At 38.8% G+C, this 16,885-nt stretch overlaps 2 protein-coding genes across 2 annotated transcripts; one reads left to right on the forward strand and one right to left on the reverse strand.

The window, feature by feature from the left end:
* Window positions 1-611: 611 nt before the first annotated feature.
* On the reverse strand, window positions 612-1,642 carry LOC148208924 (uncharacterized). The gene has a single exon (XM_088116943.1). It carries the CDS (start codon window positions 1,543-1,545, stop codon window positions 676-678), a length of 870 nt encoding a protein of 289 aa, XP_087973069.1. The 5' UTR covers window positions 1,546-1,642; the 3' UTR covers window positions 612-675.
* Window positions 1,643-10,369: 8,727 nt separating this feature from the next.
* LOC148208925 (uncharacterized) lies at window positions 10,370-10,825 on the forward strand. Its single transcript, XM_088117374.1, has one exon. It carries the CDS (start codon window positions 10,370-10,372, stop codon window positions 10,823-10,825), a length of 456 nt encoding a protein of 151 aa, XP_087973500.1.
* The last annotated feature ends 6,060 nt before the right edge of the window (window positions 10,826-16,885 follow it).

Raw genomic sequence — 16,885 nt, forward strand, 5'->3', positions numbered from 1 at the left:
CATTTATCAACACTCACTTCCATCAAGATAGGTCCCATAAATTCATCTTATGAAACATTTTTAACCTAAAGAATTTGCAAATATAAACAAATCTCGAACTTTTAGTATATATTAAAAAATATTGCTAATATCTAAATTAATTAATTTGACATAACCAAAAAGTTAATCTCTGTTTATTTATTTATTTTTTTAATGAGCTTAAGAAATATAATTTTTAGTTCAACCGTAAGATTCAGATAAGTAATTACTTTTTTACTCATTCGGGTGAGACTTTATAACACCAAAATTAGGATAATGTAACCTCTATATTAAAACAATTATCATAAGTTTTTAACTTGTTATCATACTTCTTTCAATACGTCTCCAAATCTTTTGAAAAAGTTGATTAATTATTTTCTACTTCTAGAGATTGCTTTAAAAATTAAAATAATTTCTTTTCAAATCAGGGATATATTCTTGGTTCAGTGGATCAGTCTTTTTTTCTTCTTCTTTCCTTTCCTTTTTCGTACTTTGAGTTGTATTAAAAATCAAAATCCATAATCCATAATTAAGTATAAAGATAAGAAGAGAAATTAAAACAGAAAAAGAAAAAAAAAAAAAGATAGAGTTGCTTGTTCATGTGTAATTGATTTCCTGTTTGCTTTTATTCTAATTTGTAATTATTTTCAATACTTATCATCTCGTCCGGACGAAAAACTGGCGATTGATGTTGACGTCCGAAACGACGTCGTCAAACCCGACGCAGCGGTGCGCCGGCGCCGGTGACGGCGACGGCGACGGCTCCGGGATCGGATTTATCGTCCGACGGTAAGGTCCGAACCATTTGTTCTGCACGTACCGATTTTTCCTCCATGGCGACACCGAGAGCTCTGTGCTTCTCAGCGATTTCCTCGCCGCGTCGCACAAAACCCTGACGATTCTCTTGAATTCATCGCCCGTCCCGACGAAAATCATCGGCAAACACAGCAGCATTCTCGAGTACTGAAGCGTCGGCCTGGCGATCTGGAACTCCGAAGCGAGGTCGAGTTCGACAAAATACCGAATCTGCCCCTGGCCTCCGCCGGCTCTCACAACGTCGACGAACTCGTGGTCGCCGGAACTCATACTTCCGGACGAACTCCACTTGGTCTTGCAAACGGCGGCATTGTGCCCTAACTCGCGCAGAACCGCCATAACATTCCTCCGAAGAACAGATCTGTCGAATCGGAGATGCGAAAATTTGTGAAGCGCCATGGAGAGGTGAGAAACGAGGAGGTTCCGGTAGGGATCCGCATTGTTGGCAGTGGCTGGGGCGAGGAGGATCTGGTGGATGGAATCGGTGGAATCGGCGGCGGATTCGGGAAGGTCGGAGTCGGAATCGTAGGGCGTGGAGTCGGAATCGTCGTGATGGTGAAGAAAGTGGTGGACGAGATCGGAGAGAGAGGGGAAGTCGTCGTCGGCGGAGTGGTCGGTGCCGCTGCTAACGTAACTCAGTTGGATGAGGCGAGCTTTGGCGTCGTCGTCGAGTGGATCGGTGACGCGCTTGGACCTAGCGAAAACCGCCATGGAAGCAAAAGCTCGGAAACCACAGAGAGAGGAATAATGGAGTTTTAGAGAGAGAGAGTAGAAATGAAATGGTGAGGTGTGTGGTTTTGATGCACTGAAAAGAAATGAAGGGACGCGGAGACGTGGAAAAGGAAAGGCATATGCCAGAATATCTGGCCCCTCAGTGGGGTCAATATTTTAAATATTATATCTATCCATATATCTGCATTTTTTAGCGATATTTTTGTGTCAATGGATTAGTCGGCATACGGATAAATCTATTATTCTATAGTACGGTAAAAAAATAAAATATGGAAAAATATCAATAATATAAACATAATATTAATATTAATCAATTTTTTCTTATTAGGATTTTGACCAAGTTAACGAAGCTCGAACTATTACTGACTCCTCAAATGAGTGACGTGCTTACAAGTAGAGGACTTGCAAAATATGGTTGATCTATATTCTAGAGAGAATATGGTTTGACATACTTGAAAATGAGGCGGAATGTCTTTATTTATAGGCGAACCTTCCGACAAGCTTTCAATGGTTCTCTGACAGCTCGAGAATTGGGGTGTGTTCTCGTTGATTGCGTGGGAATGAGATTCTTGCATAAGTGCCTTTTGATCGAGTCGGTTGATAACTTAGGCATCTGACGTGAAGGTTTGGGCTTGACTTGACTCATAACTTAGGCGATTGAAGTATGAGACTTAGGTCGGCTCGTCTTATTCATAACTTGCAACCGTCTTCAATAGATCGGCTCGACCTTTCGCAGAGTTTCGAGGTGTAGTTACTTCCACACATGAATCTTCATGTTAACTCATCCGTTGGTCATATCATATTGTCGATACGTTGTTCATGTGAAATCAACTCCAACAATTTTTAACTTATTTAAAAGATTTAAAATATTTATTTTTATATATATTTCCATTGAGATCCACTTTTAAAATTTTTGGTGGGCTAAATAAATCAAATGTTTAATTTCAGTTTGTCACGTGACAGCACGTGGTGAGGTGCTGTTTTGGGCGTGGAGATCGTGGAAATGAAACTGAAAAGTGTGGGTCTTTCATTTGCTGAGAGGGGATTGTCCTTTGGTGATTGGAAGGGCTGAGGTGTTTGTTATTATTATTTTTATTTTTATTTGATCTTTTGCTTTCTCGAATGGATAAGGTAAAGTCTAGTCTAGATGATTCGTTTTTCCTTTCTTTAATGTATTATGCCAACACGTTTTTCTACATATGGGTTATTATTTATTACTATTTTGGTTAAGTTGTTTCCGCTTTGGCTCAATTTAGTCATATATGTTTTTCAAAACATTCATCTTAATCTCTAGACGTACAATAAAAATTATATATTAGCTAAGTAAAAGGGAGGATCATAAGTATATAAGTAGTATGACGTCTTTTGGATATCAAAAGCTAAGTTAAGATTATGTCAAAAATCGACAATATCATATTATTGGAGAGATATTTGGAGGGTTTGTTGTCTGTAACATTGTACTTTCTATTTTTTATTATTTTGGTTCAGCTACTATGAAAAATGTATATTCTTCATTTTTATTTTTATCTCAATTCTTCTATTTATAATTTTAGCATAATAATTTGTCACTAAATTTGTATTAAGCAATTTTCCTTGTGTTAAAATTTTAAAATGTGGACTAAATTGGTCACTTTTTAAAATTACAATGATTAAAATGAACAAAATGTTGAAGCATAGGGACCAAAGTGGACGTTTTGAAAATACAAGGAATAAAACGAATAAAAAATTGAAAATAAAGAGACCAAAATGAATTTTTTGAAAGTAAGGTAAACTTAAATAAAGCAAAAGTTAAAATTACAATGACCATATTTAGATCTATTATTTTCGGTTTAAATCATTTTCTATTTTATTCTCATGAACTTGCGGCTATTTTGGTCTTAATTTAAAAAAAGTGACCATTTCATTGTTGAATTTTGTACCAACAAAAAGACTTCAATACAAAACTATGTCAAAAACTTATTTTATTGCGTTAGAATTGAAACTCATCTTCTTATTTTCTCTCTCGTATTAGTCTCCTATCCAATTATAATGATCATGGATTAGCTTGTATCTTATCTCTTTTAATTGGATAAGTTCACTCAATAAAAACTAAGACAAGAAAGAAAATATATAAACCAAAACAGTAATTTTTCTAAAATATATGAACTCAAATAGACCGATGTAAAGAAAAGGAAAGAAAAAAATATTTTAAAAATATAAAAATCAAAATAGACAAAGTTAAAACTATCCAAATATATTAGACATTTTGGAGGTATAACATCCAGAAATGACAAAAATCTTAAAGTATATAGAGAGAAGAAATATAAACTTGCTTTTTTTGTTTTGGGTAATTTTAGCTTATGAATGGGAGATATTTTTTTATTTATTTTGAAAGGTTATAAATTGGGAAGTTGCCTCTACGAGAAAAGTGATTTTGTTGACCCATGAAATTATCCTTTTGCAATTAAATATTATTCTTTTACTTCTTCCCTCTTATATTCAATGAACAAATGAACAAAAATGGGGACTTCTCTTCCTCAGAATCAGTTAGAACTATGTTAAAAAGATCCTATATTGAAAAGAAATATGTCTAAAAAGTAAAACAAGTATGTTTTGAAACTTTACTTTTGTTTTTAAATTTAATTCAAATATCTTTTCAAAAATCATAAAAATTAGGGTGTTCAAAGACTCGGTGACCCGAGCAACCCAACCCAAACCGAAAGGATTGGATTGGGTTATGAAATTTTTCGGTTTGGGTTGGGTTGAATTTTTTGAGAATCGAAAATTCGGTTCTGTTCGTAGATTAGATTAATTTTTGGTCGGTTCAACCCGAGAACCGAGCCGAACCTATCACTAAATTAAAGAAAACCATATATATATATATATAACTAGCGTTTGTGTCGCCTCTCTTCCCCCTCTCGTATTCCCTCAATCTCCGTCATCTCCCTCCCCTTCTCTGACCTTTCCCTTCGTCTCCCATCTCCCTCCACCTTTCTCTCATCTCCCTCAATCTCACTCATCTGTCTCTTGCTTCTCTCACCTCCTTCAATCTCATTCATCTCCTTCCCCTGCACCTTCACTTCCTCTTTCGTCGAGCTTCGCAACGTACCAACGAAAGCCATCATCGATCGTCAAATCGAAGAAAATTGTGGACTGAAGGTTGATGATGGAAAAGCGGGGCAACAGAAGATGAAAAAAGCTGTCTTCAGTTTCTTCTCCGATCTTGCCCTCCTTCGCAGCAAATAAAATAAGCTAATTTACCATCATTTACAGCAAAGAAATAAGCTGATTCAAGTAATTAGGGATTTCAAACATTTTCGCCCATCTTGCCCTCATTCGTAGCAAAGAAAATAAGCTTTGTTGGAAACCGATGACCCAACCCGAACCAATCCGGAAAATGTAGGGTTGGGTTGGATTGGCCATTCACTTTGGTTCAGTCGGGTCTACAAACTAACCAAACTGAATTTTTGGGTTGGTCCAAAAAGCTCTCTTAACCGGATCCAACCCAACCCGTGAACACTCTTAATAAAAATCGTAGAAAAAAATGATGAAATAAGCATAATTTTTAAGACTAAACTAAAAATGAAATGGTTATAAAAAATAAACTTTTACATAGAAGAATAATTGAAATTAATCCTATAATTTATGGACATTTATATAATTTAGCCAAACAATAAATTAGGTTTCTTCTCTTTTTCTTTTTTGTTTTAAGATATATTTAAAACTATTTTTAAATCAGAACTAAATTTTGAAAATTTTGAAAATGGTAGGAATTGTTGAGTCGGCGACTTGGACTACTCTCATCCATGCAAATCAAAGGATGAGCCATCACGGACAGGAGTTCATAACTCACTCAAGATTGAGAATGAGTTGCTTGGTCAATCTATGAAATAGCAATCTGTTAGTCAACAGCGCTACATCTAAAGATTGACTATTTTGCGGTCCGGTCTTATACAAACTCATTGTATATGATACCCCTACTCGCATGTCTCCACATGAACAATCTAGATTGGGTCGTCGCTAACATTTATAAAGTGGGTCGTATCCATAGTGTTGCCAAGATAAGGTACCCAGCCTTATCCATATACTATAGATCCTTTAGGTTATTTCCAGAACATTATCCACTTGTATATCAAGGGTATATCAAATATATACCCAGTATATATATTGTCCCGGTTACATGATAATAACCTTGGATGTTTAGTTTATTGGATTTGGACTATTGATATGAATTCAACAACAAATTGATTGAATAAAACTTTATTGAATATAAATTTGTTTTTACATACATACAAACTATGAATTTAGAGCAACACACCAACACATTATATATAATTTAGCCAAACAATAAATGATGTTTGTTCTCTTTTTCTTTTTTGTTTTAAGATATCTTTAAAACTAGTTTTAAATCAGAACTAAATTTTGAAAACTTTGAAAAAGAATCTCGAAAAGTTTATTTATTTATTTTTTAATTGTTAAGATTAAACTGCAAATTTAACCATTAAAAATTTAAATGTCTATGTAAGATCTTCAACTTTATCATATTCCTGCCTTTGATATTTTTCTTTTAAAAAACTTGTTCTTATGTTTTGATTTTGCTTATAATATAATAAGGTCGTGACATGAATATATAATTATGTTGAGGGTCAAAACTGAGCAGGACGCATGTCAATCCCTTAGAGGTGCGGGACCACATACGATTACGCACTGTACACTTCCGTGGTAGGGGATGTGTGCCTCCGTGCCTCTAGTATAGGTAGTACACCGAACCCGAAGCTTGCCTACGACAGGCTACAAGCTCAAGACCCACAGGCCATGGCACCACCTGCTAGTGGTTGGGAGCGTACATCTTTGTCAGACGATGTACCGTGCGGCACGCCCCTGCCACCATAACCGTCATTCTTCCTGGTTGGCCGTCCGAGCCTATATAAGGAAGAGCCTTCACCTTCACCAAGAAAGTGAAAAATCTGTCACTAACACTTGATGTGTCTTTTCTTATTTTCTACTTCGATAACTGACTTGAGCGTTAGAAGTTATTAGGTGAAACACCGCACCGGCGTCAAGTTCTCTGGTTGCAGGCTTATTTACTTTCAGGCGAAAGTACTCGTCCGAAGGACACGTAGACCTCTCCAAAATTCGCTGTCAACAGTTGGCACCGTCTGTTGATAACTCTCTAAAAGAGAGTTATTTTGGTGATTATTTTGGTGAAAATGTGCATTAAAATGACAAAGTATGTCGGTTTTAGGTCATAATTAGTATGAATAGTGTACAAATGCAAATTCTTAACTAAATATCCTTAGTCTTGAGAACTTTGGCCAAAAATAGCATAAACTCTGGTATTTATGGTTCATTTGCACAGGTTTTTAAAGAAGAGCTAAAAAGAGAAGGAAGTGCTGAACCAGAGCAGAGAAGTCAAGGCATTTTCAAGATAGAGCATATAAATGCTGGAGCATTGCAATGCCAGAGCATGAGTGTCCGTATAGTTAATTAAAAAACATGGGATTCACTTATGTCCGTACAATCTTCAGCCGGATGCTCTAAAAAGGGGACCCGATATTTAAAAGGTATGTTGTCCTAACCGACAGACACGCAGTTCCCGAGAGAGACAAAATTTGAGAATTGAAAAGACAAGGGAACTGTATATACCCATTTTCAAGAGGAGAGCTGACGCTAGAAAGGGGAAGCTCGCCTACTGGAACGAGCTGACTACTTCTTCTTCTCTGTCATTTAGCTATTTTTCTGCTATGGGTTGTATTTCTTCTTCTTCCATTTTGTTTTCTTTGCCCATTATGAGCTAAACCCCATTTTGGGGGAGATTTACATGCTGTAACTGAGTTGAGACCGAACCTCTAGCTGCTATATTTATTTTTTGATTAGGCGAACTTTAACGGATTTGATCGGCATTTCGTGCCTGCGAAAGGTTTACTAGAGCAAGGGTGCAAATCTGATTTTATTTCTTAATATTTGCGTTACTGTTGGCCGCTGTTTCGTGCATGTTAGCTTCTATATTGACCCGAAAGGGCTTATGGGTACTGATTTGTTTTGCTTGTGATTAACACTTTTCTATAGCTATAAGGATACTCAGGAATGAGGTCCCCTAATCATGCCTATAGCTCAGGTTTAGTGCTTGGGTATTTAGCAACGAGAGTTGTACTTACTCATGTTTGAGGTGTCTCGGAAGGAAACCAAGTCGATCTGGGCACTAATAATGTTAGCTACACTAGAGGGTAGGTTGATAACTTGTGAAAGCATGCTAAATCTCTCCCGTCTTTTCCATATCTGTTATTCCCCCATTATCGCTTTCTGTGCTACTGCTTTCTTGTGTTGACAGCTTCGAAACTATCGTCTCTTGCAAGTTTCTATCGTCTTGTTATTACTTTATTTTATTTTTTTTAGACAATATCCATACCCAATCTTTGTATATTTTTTAATTGTTGATATCTGCTTTTATCGTTAAAATACAACCAAAAATCCCTGTGGATATGACCTTGTTACGTACTACAACCGACGAATCATGTATACTTGCATGTGTTGTCAACACAGTTGTGTGAACGCAACAAGTTTTTGGTGCCGTTGCCAAGGATTTTTGCGATTTTATTTTAACATTGATATTTGTAGATACGGTGCTGAAGTGATTCTTCTGGTTTTTCACATTTGTATTTTGCTGTGTATTTTTGCGAGGTGCATGAACGACTACGCAGGATTAGAATATATTATTGACCACGAAATAGAGCGTACCTTCCGTAGAATTATATGAGAGCAGAGGCGACAACAAGCGGCAGCCAACATGGATAGAATGAATCCGCCAGTTCAGCCCAATGCGCCTGTACGACCAAATGTGAGGATAAAGGAAATAGTAGATGGGGTTCCTATCGCTATTAACCCTGATGTAGCAGTGCACCCTCTCAACGCGGAACTCTTAGCAGACGACTCAGGTAAATCAAAGCATATGCAGCTCTGACATGTTACAATTTTAACCCAGTTATCATGGAGCCAGAAATTGAAGCATCCAAATTTGAGCTGAAACCAGTGATGTTTCAGATGCTCTAGACAGTGGGTCAATTTCATGGACATGCTACGGAGGACCTGCATCAGCATCTGAAATTCTTTATGGGAGTTTGTAATTCATTTAAGGACGAACGATTGAGCAAAGAAGTGCTGAGGCTTAAGCTATTTCCGCATTGACTTAGAGATGAAGCCAGAACATGGTTGGAGTCCCTTCCTTCAGAGTCTATTACAAGTTGGGATGAATTGGCTGAGAAATTTTTTATGAAATACTTCCCACCCAGCAAAAATGCTAAGTACGCAGTGAAATCAACAATTTTCAGCAATTTGTTGGAGAATCAGTCAGTGAATCCTGGGAGCGTTTCAAGCGATTGTTGCAGAGATGTCTGCACCATGGGATCCCAAGATGCATCCAGATAGAGGTATATTATAAAGGTGTGGATGATGCCATACGCTTAGTAATTGATGCGTCCGCAATTGGGTCTTTGCTAGCAAAACACTATGCTGAAGCATTCAATATTTTAAAAGAACACCATCAAACAATAACTCATTGCCTGATCCTAGAGTTGTTCAAGGAAAATCAAGTAAAGGACTAGTTGAGTCTGAATCATATACTGCATTGAATTCAAAGATTGAGAATCTGATAGACTTGGTAATGAGGAGTACAACGCAGCAAAGTTCAGTTGGAGCATCAGCTGGTAAGGCTAATGTTAATCAAATCTTGTTCTTTCTGCGAGGGAGACCACGATTATAACAACTGCCCTGGAAATCCTGAGTCAGTATACTATTTGGGGAACCCGCAGAATAGTAGAAACAATTCGTATTCAAACACGTACAATCCTGGCTGGAGGAATCACCCCAATTTTAGTTAGAGTGGCAATCAAGGAGGACACAATGCTGGAACATCTAATGCTCCAACATTTCAGCAGAAGGTAAGTTATCCTCCTGGTTTTGCAAATTAAGGACAAATGTTAGCACAGAAGCAATCAGAAGGATCATTTGCATCATTGGAAAAGCTGATGAAGCAATACATGGCCAATAACGACGCCACTATGTAAAGCCAAGCTGCATCATTAAGGAACCTAGAATTGCAAGTAGGCTAGTTAGCTACGGATTTGAAGAGCAGACCGGTGGGAGCATTGTCCAACGATACAGAAGTGCAAAGAGAGACGGTAAGGAACAATACAAGGCCCTCACTCTGCGAAATGGGAAAGCATTACCTCCGGTACACCAAAATGCTTCAGCATCGATTAAGGAACCCACTCAAGTTTACCAAGGAGAAACTCAGTCAGAACAGGACAGTGAGCTAACAAAAGTAGTTGTACCTACTCCATTAGAGCAGATAGCTTAACAACCAAAGGAGGTTTAGAACATATCCAATCAATCAGTTGATCCAATAATTTCTAGAGCACCTGAGATAGGGTCTACACAGAACAGAGTGCCCGAGAAAAGAAAGCAGGCAGAGCATGAAAATGCCCTAGCAGAATACAGGTCAACGCCACCATATCCTAAACGGTTGCAGAAGAAAAAGCAGAATGTTCAATTCAAGAAGTTTTTAGATGCCTTGAAGCAACTACACGTGATCATACCGTTAGTGGAAGCTCTAGAGCAAATGCCAAATTATGTGAGATTCCTGAAAGAGATACTCCCAAAGAAGAGAACGCTAGGAGAATATGAGACTGTAGCAATGACAAAAGCTTGCAGCACCATACTCACAAGCAAAATTCCTGCGAAGATGAAAGATCCTGGGAGTTTTACAATACCAATTTCAATTTGAGGACAACATATATGACTTGCCTTAGGTGATCTGGGTGCCAGTATGAATCTCATACCATTATCAATCTACAACAAGTTGGGCATTAGGGAAGCAAGGCCCACAACAGTGACATTGCAGTTGACGGATCGATCCATTATGCATCTAGAGGGAAAAAGTGAAGACGTTTTGGTACAAGTAGATAAATTTATTTTCCCTACTGACTTCATTATTTTGGATCATGATGCAGATAAGGAGGTTCCTATTATTCTTGGAAGATCATTCCTCGCAACTGGGAGAGCTTTGGTAGATGTCTACAAAGGAGAGCTGACAATGCATGTGTTGGATCAAGAAGTGAAATTATCGGTGAATGACTCCATGAAATTTCCAGATGAATCAGAAGAATGCTCAATATTAAAGATATTGGATGAAACATTAATGGAGGAGTTGGAAACAGAAGCTATGCTGGGGCATCTAGAAGCAGTTGACGCTGAAAGTGTTACCGATGCATTTGAAGAGTAACTAGAAGATGTCCAGTCAGAATGCATGAATGCCAATGAAGGATTTGTGAAGAGAATGTATGAGTCCTTAGACCTCACAAACCCGAAGCTTAGATTACTGAAGTCATCTATTGAAGAGCTGCCTGGAGCTTAATGCATTGTCGCAGCATCTGAAATATGCTTACCTGGGTTCATCAGAGACATTGCCAATCATCACAGCAGCAGACTTACCCTTGGAAAAGGAGCAGATGCTGTTGAGTGTACTCAAGGCACATTAGAGAACAATTGGATGGATTATTGGTGATATCAAGGGGATAAGCCCCGACTTTTGTATGCATAAGATTGTGTTAGAGAAGAACTGCAAGAACTCTATTGAGCCCTATCGTAGACTTAATCCGGCTAAGAAGGAGGTTGTAAAGAAAGAAATTATCAAGTGGTTAGATGCAGGAATCATATATCCAATTTCAGATAGCGAGTAGGTAAGTCCAGTGCAATGTGTGCCAAAGAAAGGAGGCATGACTGTAGTGGAGAACGCAAAGAATAAGTTGATACCCACGAGGACAATATCTGGATGGCGTATATGTATGGATTACTGCAAGCTGAACAAGGCCACAAAGAAGGACCACTTTCCTCTCCCCTTCATTGACCAACTGCTAGACAGGCTGGCAGGTCAAGAGTATTACTGTTTTTTTAGATGGCTACAGTGATTGTAATCAGATTACAATTTTCCTTAAGATCAGCAGAAGATGACTTTTACATGTCCCTATGGAACATTTGCTTTCAAAAGAATGCCCTTCGGGCTTTGTAATGCTCCGGCAACATTCCAGAGGTGCATGATGGCTATCTTTTCTGACTTGGTAGAATCAGTGGTAGAGGTGTTTATGAATGACTTTTCGGTGTTTGGAAAGTCATTTGCATAATGTTTGGACAACCCAAAGAACGTGTTGCAAAGATGTGAAGAAATAAACTTAGTCCTGAATTGGGAGAAGTGTCATTTCATGGTGCAATAAGGAATTGTGCTAGGGCACAAAGTCTTCAGCAAGGGCATAGAAGTGGACAAAGCAAAGATCGAGGCAATCAAGAAATTTCCCCCACCCGTGAATGTCAAGGGCATTCGCAGTTTCCAGGGGCATGTAGTTTTTATCGTAGATTTATTAAAGATTTTTCAAAAATCTCTAAACCTCTCCGCTCTTTGCTTGAGATTGATAAAGAATTTAATTGCACATCCGAATGTTTGTAGGCATTCAAGACGCTGAAGTATGCTCTCACTCATGCCTCGATAATAACAACTCCATATTGGAACCAGCCTTTTGAACTAATGTGCGATGCCAGCGACTATGCTGTGGGAACAGTTCCTGCTTAGCGCAGAGGGAAGTTGCTGCATTCGATATACTACGCCAGCAAAACTTTGATTGAGGCACATATTAATTACACCACAACAGAGAAAGAGCTTTAGCAGTGGTGTTCGCATTTGAAAAATTCAAAGCATATCTGGTAGGGTCAAAGGTGATTGTTTACACGGACCATGCTGCTTCAGGATGCTAAACCGAGTCTCATCCTCTGGATTTTACTACTGCAAGAATTCGATATAGAGATCAAAGACAAGAAAGGAACGGATAATTTGGTTGCTACCACTTGTCCAGGTTACCTACTCTGGAATGTTCCAAGCATGAGATAGAAATTAGAGGGACCTTCCTAGATGAGCAAGTGTTGGCTATTGGAGTTTTGAATCAAGATGAGGAACCATGGTTTGTAGATCTAGCCAACTATATTGCTAGTGGAATTCTGCCAGCAGACATGAACAAGCAATAGCTGAAAAGGTTTTTGTATGATAGTAAGTTTTATTTGTGGGATGACCCATATCTCTATAGGATTGGCCAAGACAAAGTGATCAGAAGATCCATCGCCAATGCTGAAGCACGACAGGTGCTAGCTAAATGCCATTTGGCACCATATGGTGGCCACTTTAGAGGGCAGCGCATAGCCACAAAAGATTTCCAGAACGGATACTTTTGGCCCACAATCTTTAAGGATGCATATGAGCTAGTACAACATTGCAATGAATGTCAAAGAGTTGGAAATATTTCCAAAAGGTCAGAGATGCCTCTCACATACATCTTAGAGGTGGAGCTTTTTGATGTATGGGCATGGACTTCATGGGACCATTTCATCCATCTAATGGAAACCTCTTCATTTTATTGGTGGTCGATTATGTATCAAAATGGGTCGAGGTAGTGACATGCACCAACAGTGATGCCAAAGTGGTAGCAAAGTTTCTCCACAAGCAAATATTCATGAGATTTGGTACACCCAGAGCTATGATCAGTGACGAAGGCTCCCACTTCATTAACAAAGCTATAGCATCTCTCCTTGCTAAGTATAACATCAGTCACAAAGCATCCACAACTTATCACCCCCAGTCAAATGGGCAAGCTGAGATATCTAATAAAGAGATCAAGAGCATATTGGAGAAAGTGGTTAGCACAAATCGAAGAGATTGGGCGATGAAGTTGGACGCGCGTTGTGGGCTTATCGCACAACATTCAAGACGCCTCTAGGCACATCTCTATATAAATTAGTTTTTAGAAAATCTTGCCATCTTTCATTGGAGCTGGAGCATAAGGCCTTTTGGGCTGTGAAGAAGTTAAATTTGGATTATGCTCAACAGGAGATGTTCGCCGCTTCAAATTACTAGAGCTTGAAGAATTTCGTAGAGACACTTACGAAAATGCGAAGTTATATAAGGAAAAGACAAAGCGATGACACAATGCAAGAATCAATCCTAGAAAGTTTGAAAAAGGACAGCAAGTGTTGCTTTTCAATTCAAGATGGTCAGGTCCATTTTTAATTTCACATGTATTGCCATATGGAGTAGTGAAGGTACAAGAAATGGATTCAGGAAGAGAATTTACCATGAACAGGCAGATGCTAAAGCATTTCTTTGGTGAGAGCGTGGTGAGAGATGTTGGAGCTCACCACTTGGCCACGGATTGAGAAACCAACAACGGAATAAAGGGAGCAGGATTTAATGATTAATTGTTTTATTGCTCCCCAGTTTTGACTTTAGAAATTTAGATGTTTAATTGTTTTATCTGCCATTTTAAATTTTAATCGGCTTTCATTTTGGTTTTTAACGTGGTGAGAGATGCTGGAGCTCACCACGTGACGTCACTGACAGGAAAGGACAAGGCAGGTGAGAGCGTCAGGGTGTGGCAGGCATGTAAAAAGGTATTTATGGCAAATTTCGGCTTCCAAGGAGAGAGGTAAGTAAAACCTTCAATTTTTGGGAAAATATCATAATTGCTAGAGATTTGTGGGAATATTAATTTTCGTTTTGGAGAGAAATTTTATTTCCATTAATTGGAAGAAAATGGTGGGAGATATTTTCTTTACTGGGTCACAACAACTTTCTGTTTTTCTTTAAGACACACGTCTCCCTCATTCTTTTCTCCCCACTCTGCACCATAACCATACCTCCCCCTTCTCCTTTTAAGTTCCCAGAATCCTAATCCACAATGCCTATAATCAAATACAAGACGAATAGGAAGAGAGTTCTGAAGCTGGAACTCTCAGCAAGTTCTGGGTCGAGTGGCAACTTTAAGGAGGCCACTGAAACCATTCCGTCGGAGGCCTCTGATGAGCAGAGCCTTGCCTAGCAAAGCCCCATCAGCTCGGAGAACACTTCGACTGACTCTGAGCTTCCGCCGCCGCCTCCTCCTATCACAAATCCTCAGATAAACGCCCCTGACCCTGCTGCCTCTTTCTCTCAGACCCAGCCTGACAAGCGCTTACCCGTCCGCGAAGACCCAGAAAAACTAACTGCTCCTCTTTTTTTCACTGAAAATCCTCCCGCCGTTACTGACAATCCACCCCTCCATCCACGCTTCCATAGACTCCACAACCCACGACCACACTTCCTTCAACTTCCACCATCCCTCCACCCATCCTCGTAAAAGAAATTCATCCTCCTATCCCCTCCAAATCCACACCCACTGATGGACCGGCCTCGCGAACTCGAAAGAGCAAGTGGCCAGCCCAATCTGTTCAAGCCCCAGCCCGGCTAAGAAGAGGAAAACACCAAAAGCTCCTCCACTACCCCCTGTAGAGCAAAAGCCACAAAATCTGTCTCCGCATCTGAGGGGAAGCGTCGCAGCTAGATGATCTCTGTTTCCCAGATTCCTCCAACACTGAGCTCCTCCAAGCGCATCACGGTGGTCCCTACTGGCTAGACGACATTCCAGAAGTTCGTTGATCCGAAGGCGAGGGCAAGCTACAGAGCCATCATTACCACATACCTGTATCTAGAAAAAGGGTTTTCGGAGACTGATATGCCCCAATTTGTGAATGAGGGAGCCGCGTTGTTAAGTGGGAGCATTTCTGTGCTCTCTCTATGCCGGTTTTGCCAGAGCTCGTGAGGGAATTCTACGCCAACTTTGACCCTGACAGAGTAAGACACACAAGAAGGAACTAAAATCACAACACAAGTAACTACGGTGATAGAGTTGTTTTCACTACTTTAGATGCTGAATTAGGAGGTTGTAAAAAATACTGCTCCCTCGTACAAACACTTAAAGGGGTATTTATATTTTTTTTCAACTGTTTTCCTTTTTCTGCTATTGTTAAAGATGTTTACTCAACATTATTGTTTATTCAATTAGAACAATACTACAATATATATGTCGTTATTTAATATTCTTTATACAATTAAGTTCTGAATTTGAGTGATTAAGGGTTTTTTTTGTGATTTGAAAATATCCCATTAATGAAAAATAAAAATGATATCAAACTTAAAACCCCATGGTTAAATAATTTAATTATGGAAGAAGATAGAAAAAGTCAGAAAATTATAACTAAATTTGGTACTTCAAAATTATATTACTTCTCTACTAAATAAAAATAATGTTTAAAGACACAAAAAGGGTTGCGCAGATGAGGTAGAAATTACCATGATTGTGAAGGCACGCGATTAAAAAAAAAAAAAGTCCGGTTTTATTCCTTGTTTTTATTGAATACATGGAAGTATTTTACCTCAATTTTATAAATTAATGGAATTATTGGAAAAATAGTAGGTTACCTCTTGGATTCAATCTTCCCCAATTTGGTATAAATTAAAGAGAGTTTTTTGTAAGAAAAAACTAGCTAAATTTTGTCAGACAAGATTTAATTGAACTTGTTGTCTTGGACATGTTTCGAAAAAATCAAGTGGGAAAAGTATTTTTGTTAACTTATTTTTCTAAATGTTTTTGTTTTTGTTTTTGCCAAATAAATGTTAAAAGGAAGAGATTGAAAGAAAAATAGTTGTATTTACATGTTTAGAAAAACACTTTGGTTGATCATAAAAATGATCAAGCTTGAAATCGGGGAAATTGGGATGAGGTGTGCCGAAGTTCGAAGTACCTGCAAAACAAGGTTAGCACTCCCACGAGCAAGTTAGTACTCACTCCAATCTATTGCTCAAAGTGAGAATAGTTTCGCGTACCTTGCGTGGGAGGAGGATGTCTCTATTTATAGAGATGAAGTTCGACAGGGCTTTTGACAGCGCTCTAACGTCTTTTCAACATTCCGAAAAATACGGCATGTTGTAAGGGACATCCTCGTTGTAAGGGACATCCTCGTTATATTTGTTCCTGCTGCTGGTGTCCTGCCCAAGAAGGTGAAGGGGCAACCTAAACCCATCGTTCAAGCGGATTCTAAGTAGTCTCTCCTTCTACGGGAAGACGTAGACCAAGACGTAGATCTATTAAGTTAGAAATATTGTATTATCTCCTGAGAGGTCGTAAGTAATCTTCGGGCATCTTCAAAGGACAACCAAAACTTCGCCCGAAGGTCGAAACTTCACTACTACGGGAGTCATCCAAGTCTGACCTGAAACTACGTTGAGGAGACTCCACTTCCTCAAGCTCCTCATTTAACCTACTCACAAAGTCCTCGCCTAAGAAAAGGTCACTAGGGGACGAACTAGTAAGGGTGTGACCTTTCTCGTCAGAGAACCTGCTAACCATGCTACTATTCGAGTTGCTATTAACATAACTATAATCGAGCTGCAATGATATTATCCTGCAGCGAAGATGATTTGGGTTCG

Source organism: Momordica charantia, assembly GCF_013281855.1.
Source record: "Momordica charantia cultivar OHB3-1 chromosome 9 unlocalized genomic scaffold, Mcharantia_2.0 BLBB01000009.1, whole genome shotgun sequence".
NCBI classification, from domain to species: Eukaryota; Viridiplantae; Streptophyta; class Magnoliopsida; order Cucurbitales; family Cucurbitaceae; genus Momordica; species Momordica charantia.

Excerpts from the sequence above, each read along its gene's own strand:
- LOC148208924 (XM_088116943.1), bottom strand. The coding sequence starts at position 1,545 with ATGGCGGTTTTCGCTAGGTCCAAGCGCGTCACCGATCCACTCGACGAC.
- LOC148208925 (XM_088117374.1), top strand. The coding sequence starts at position 10,370 with ATGAATCTCATACCATTATCAATCTACAACAAGTTGGGCATTAGGGAA.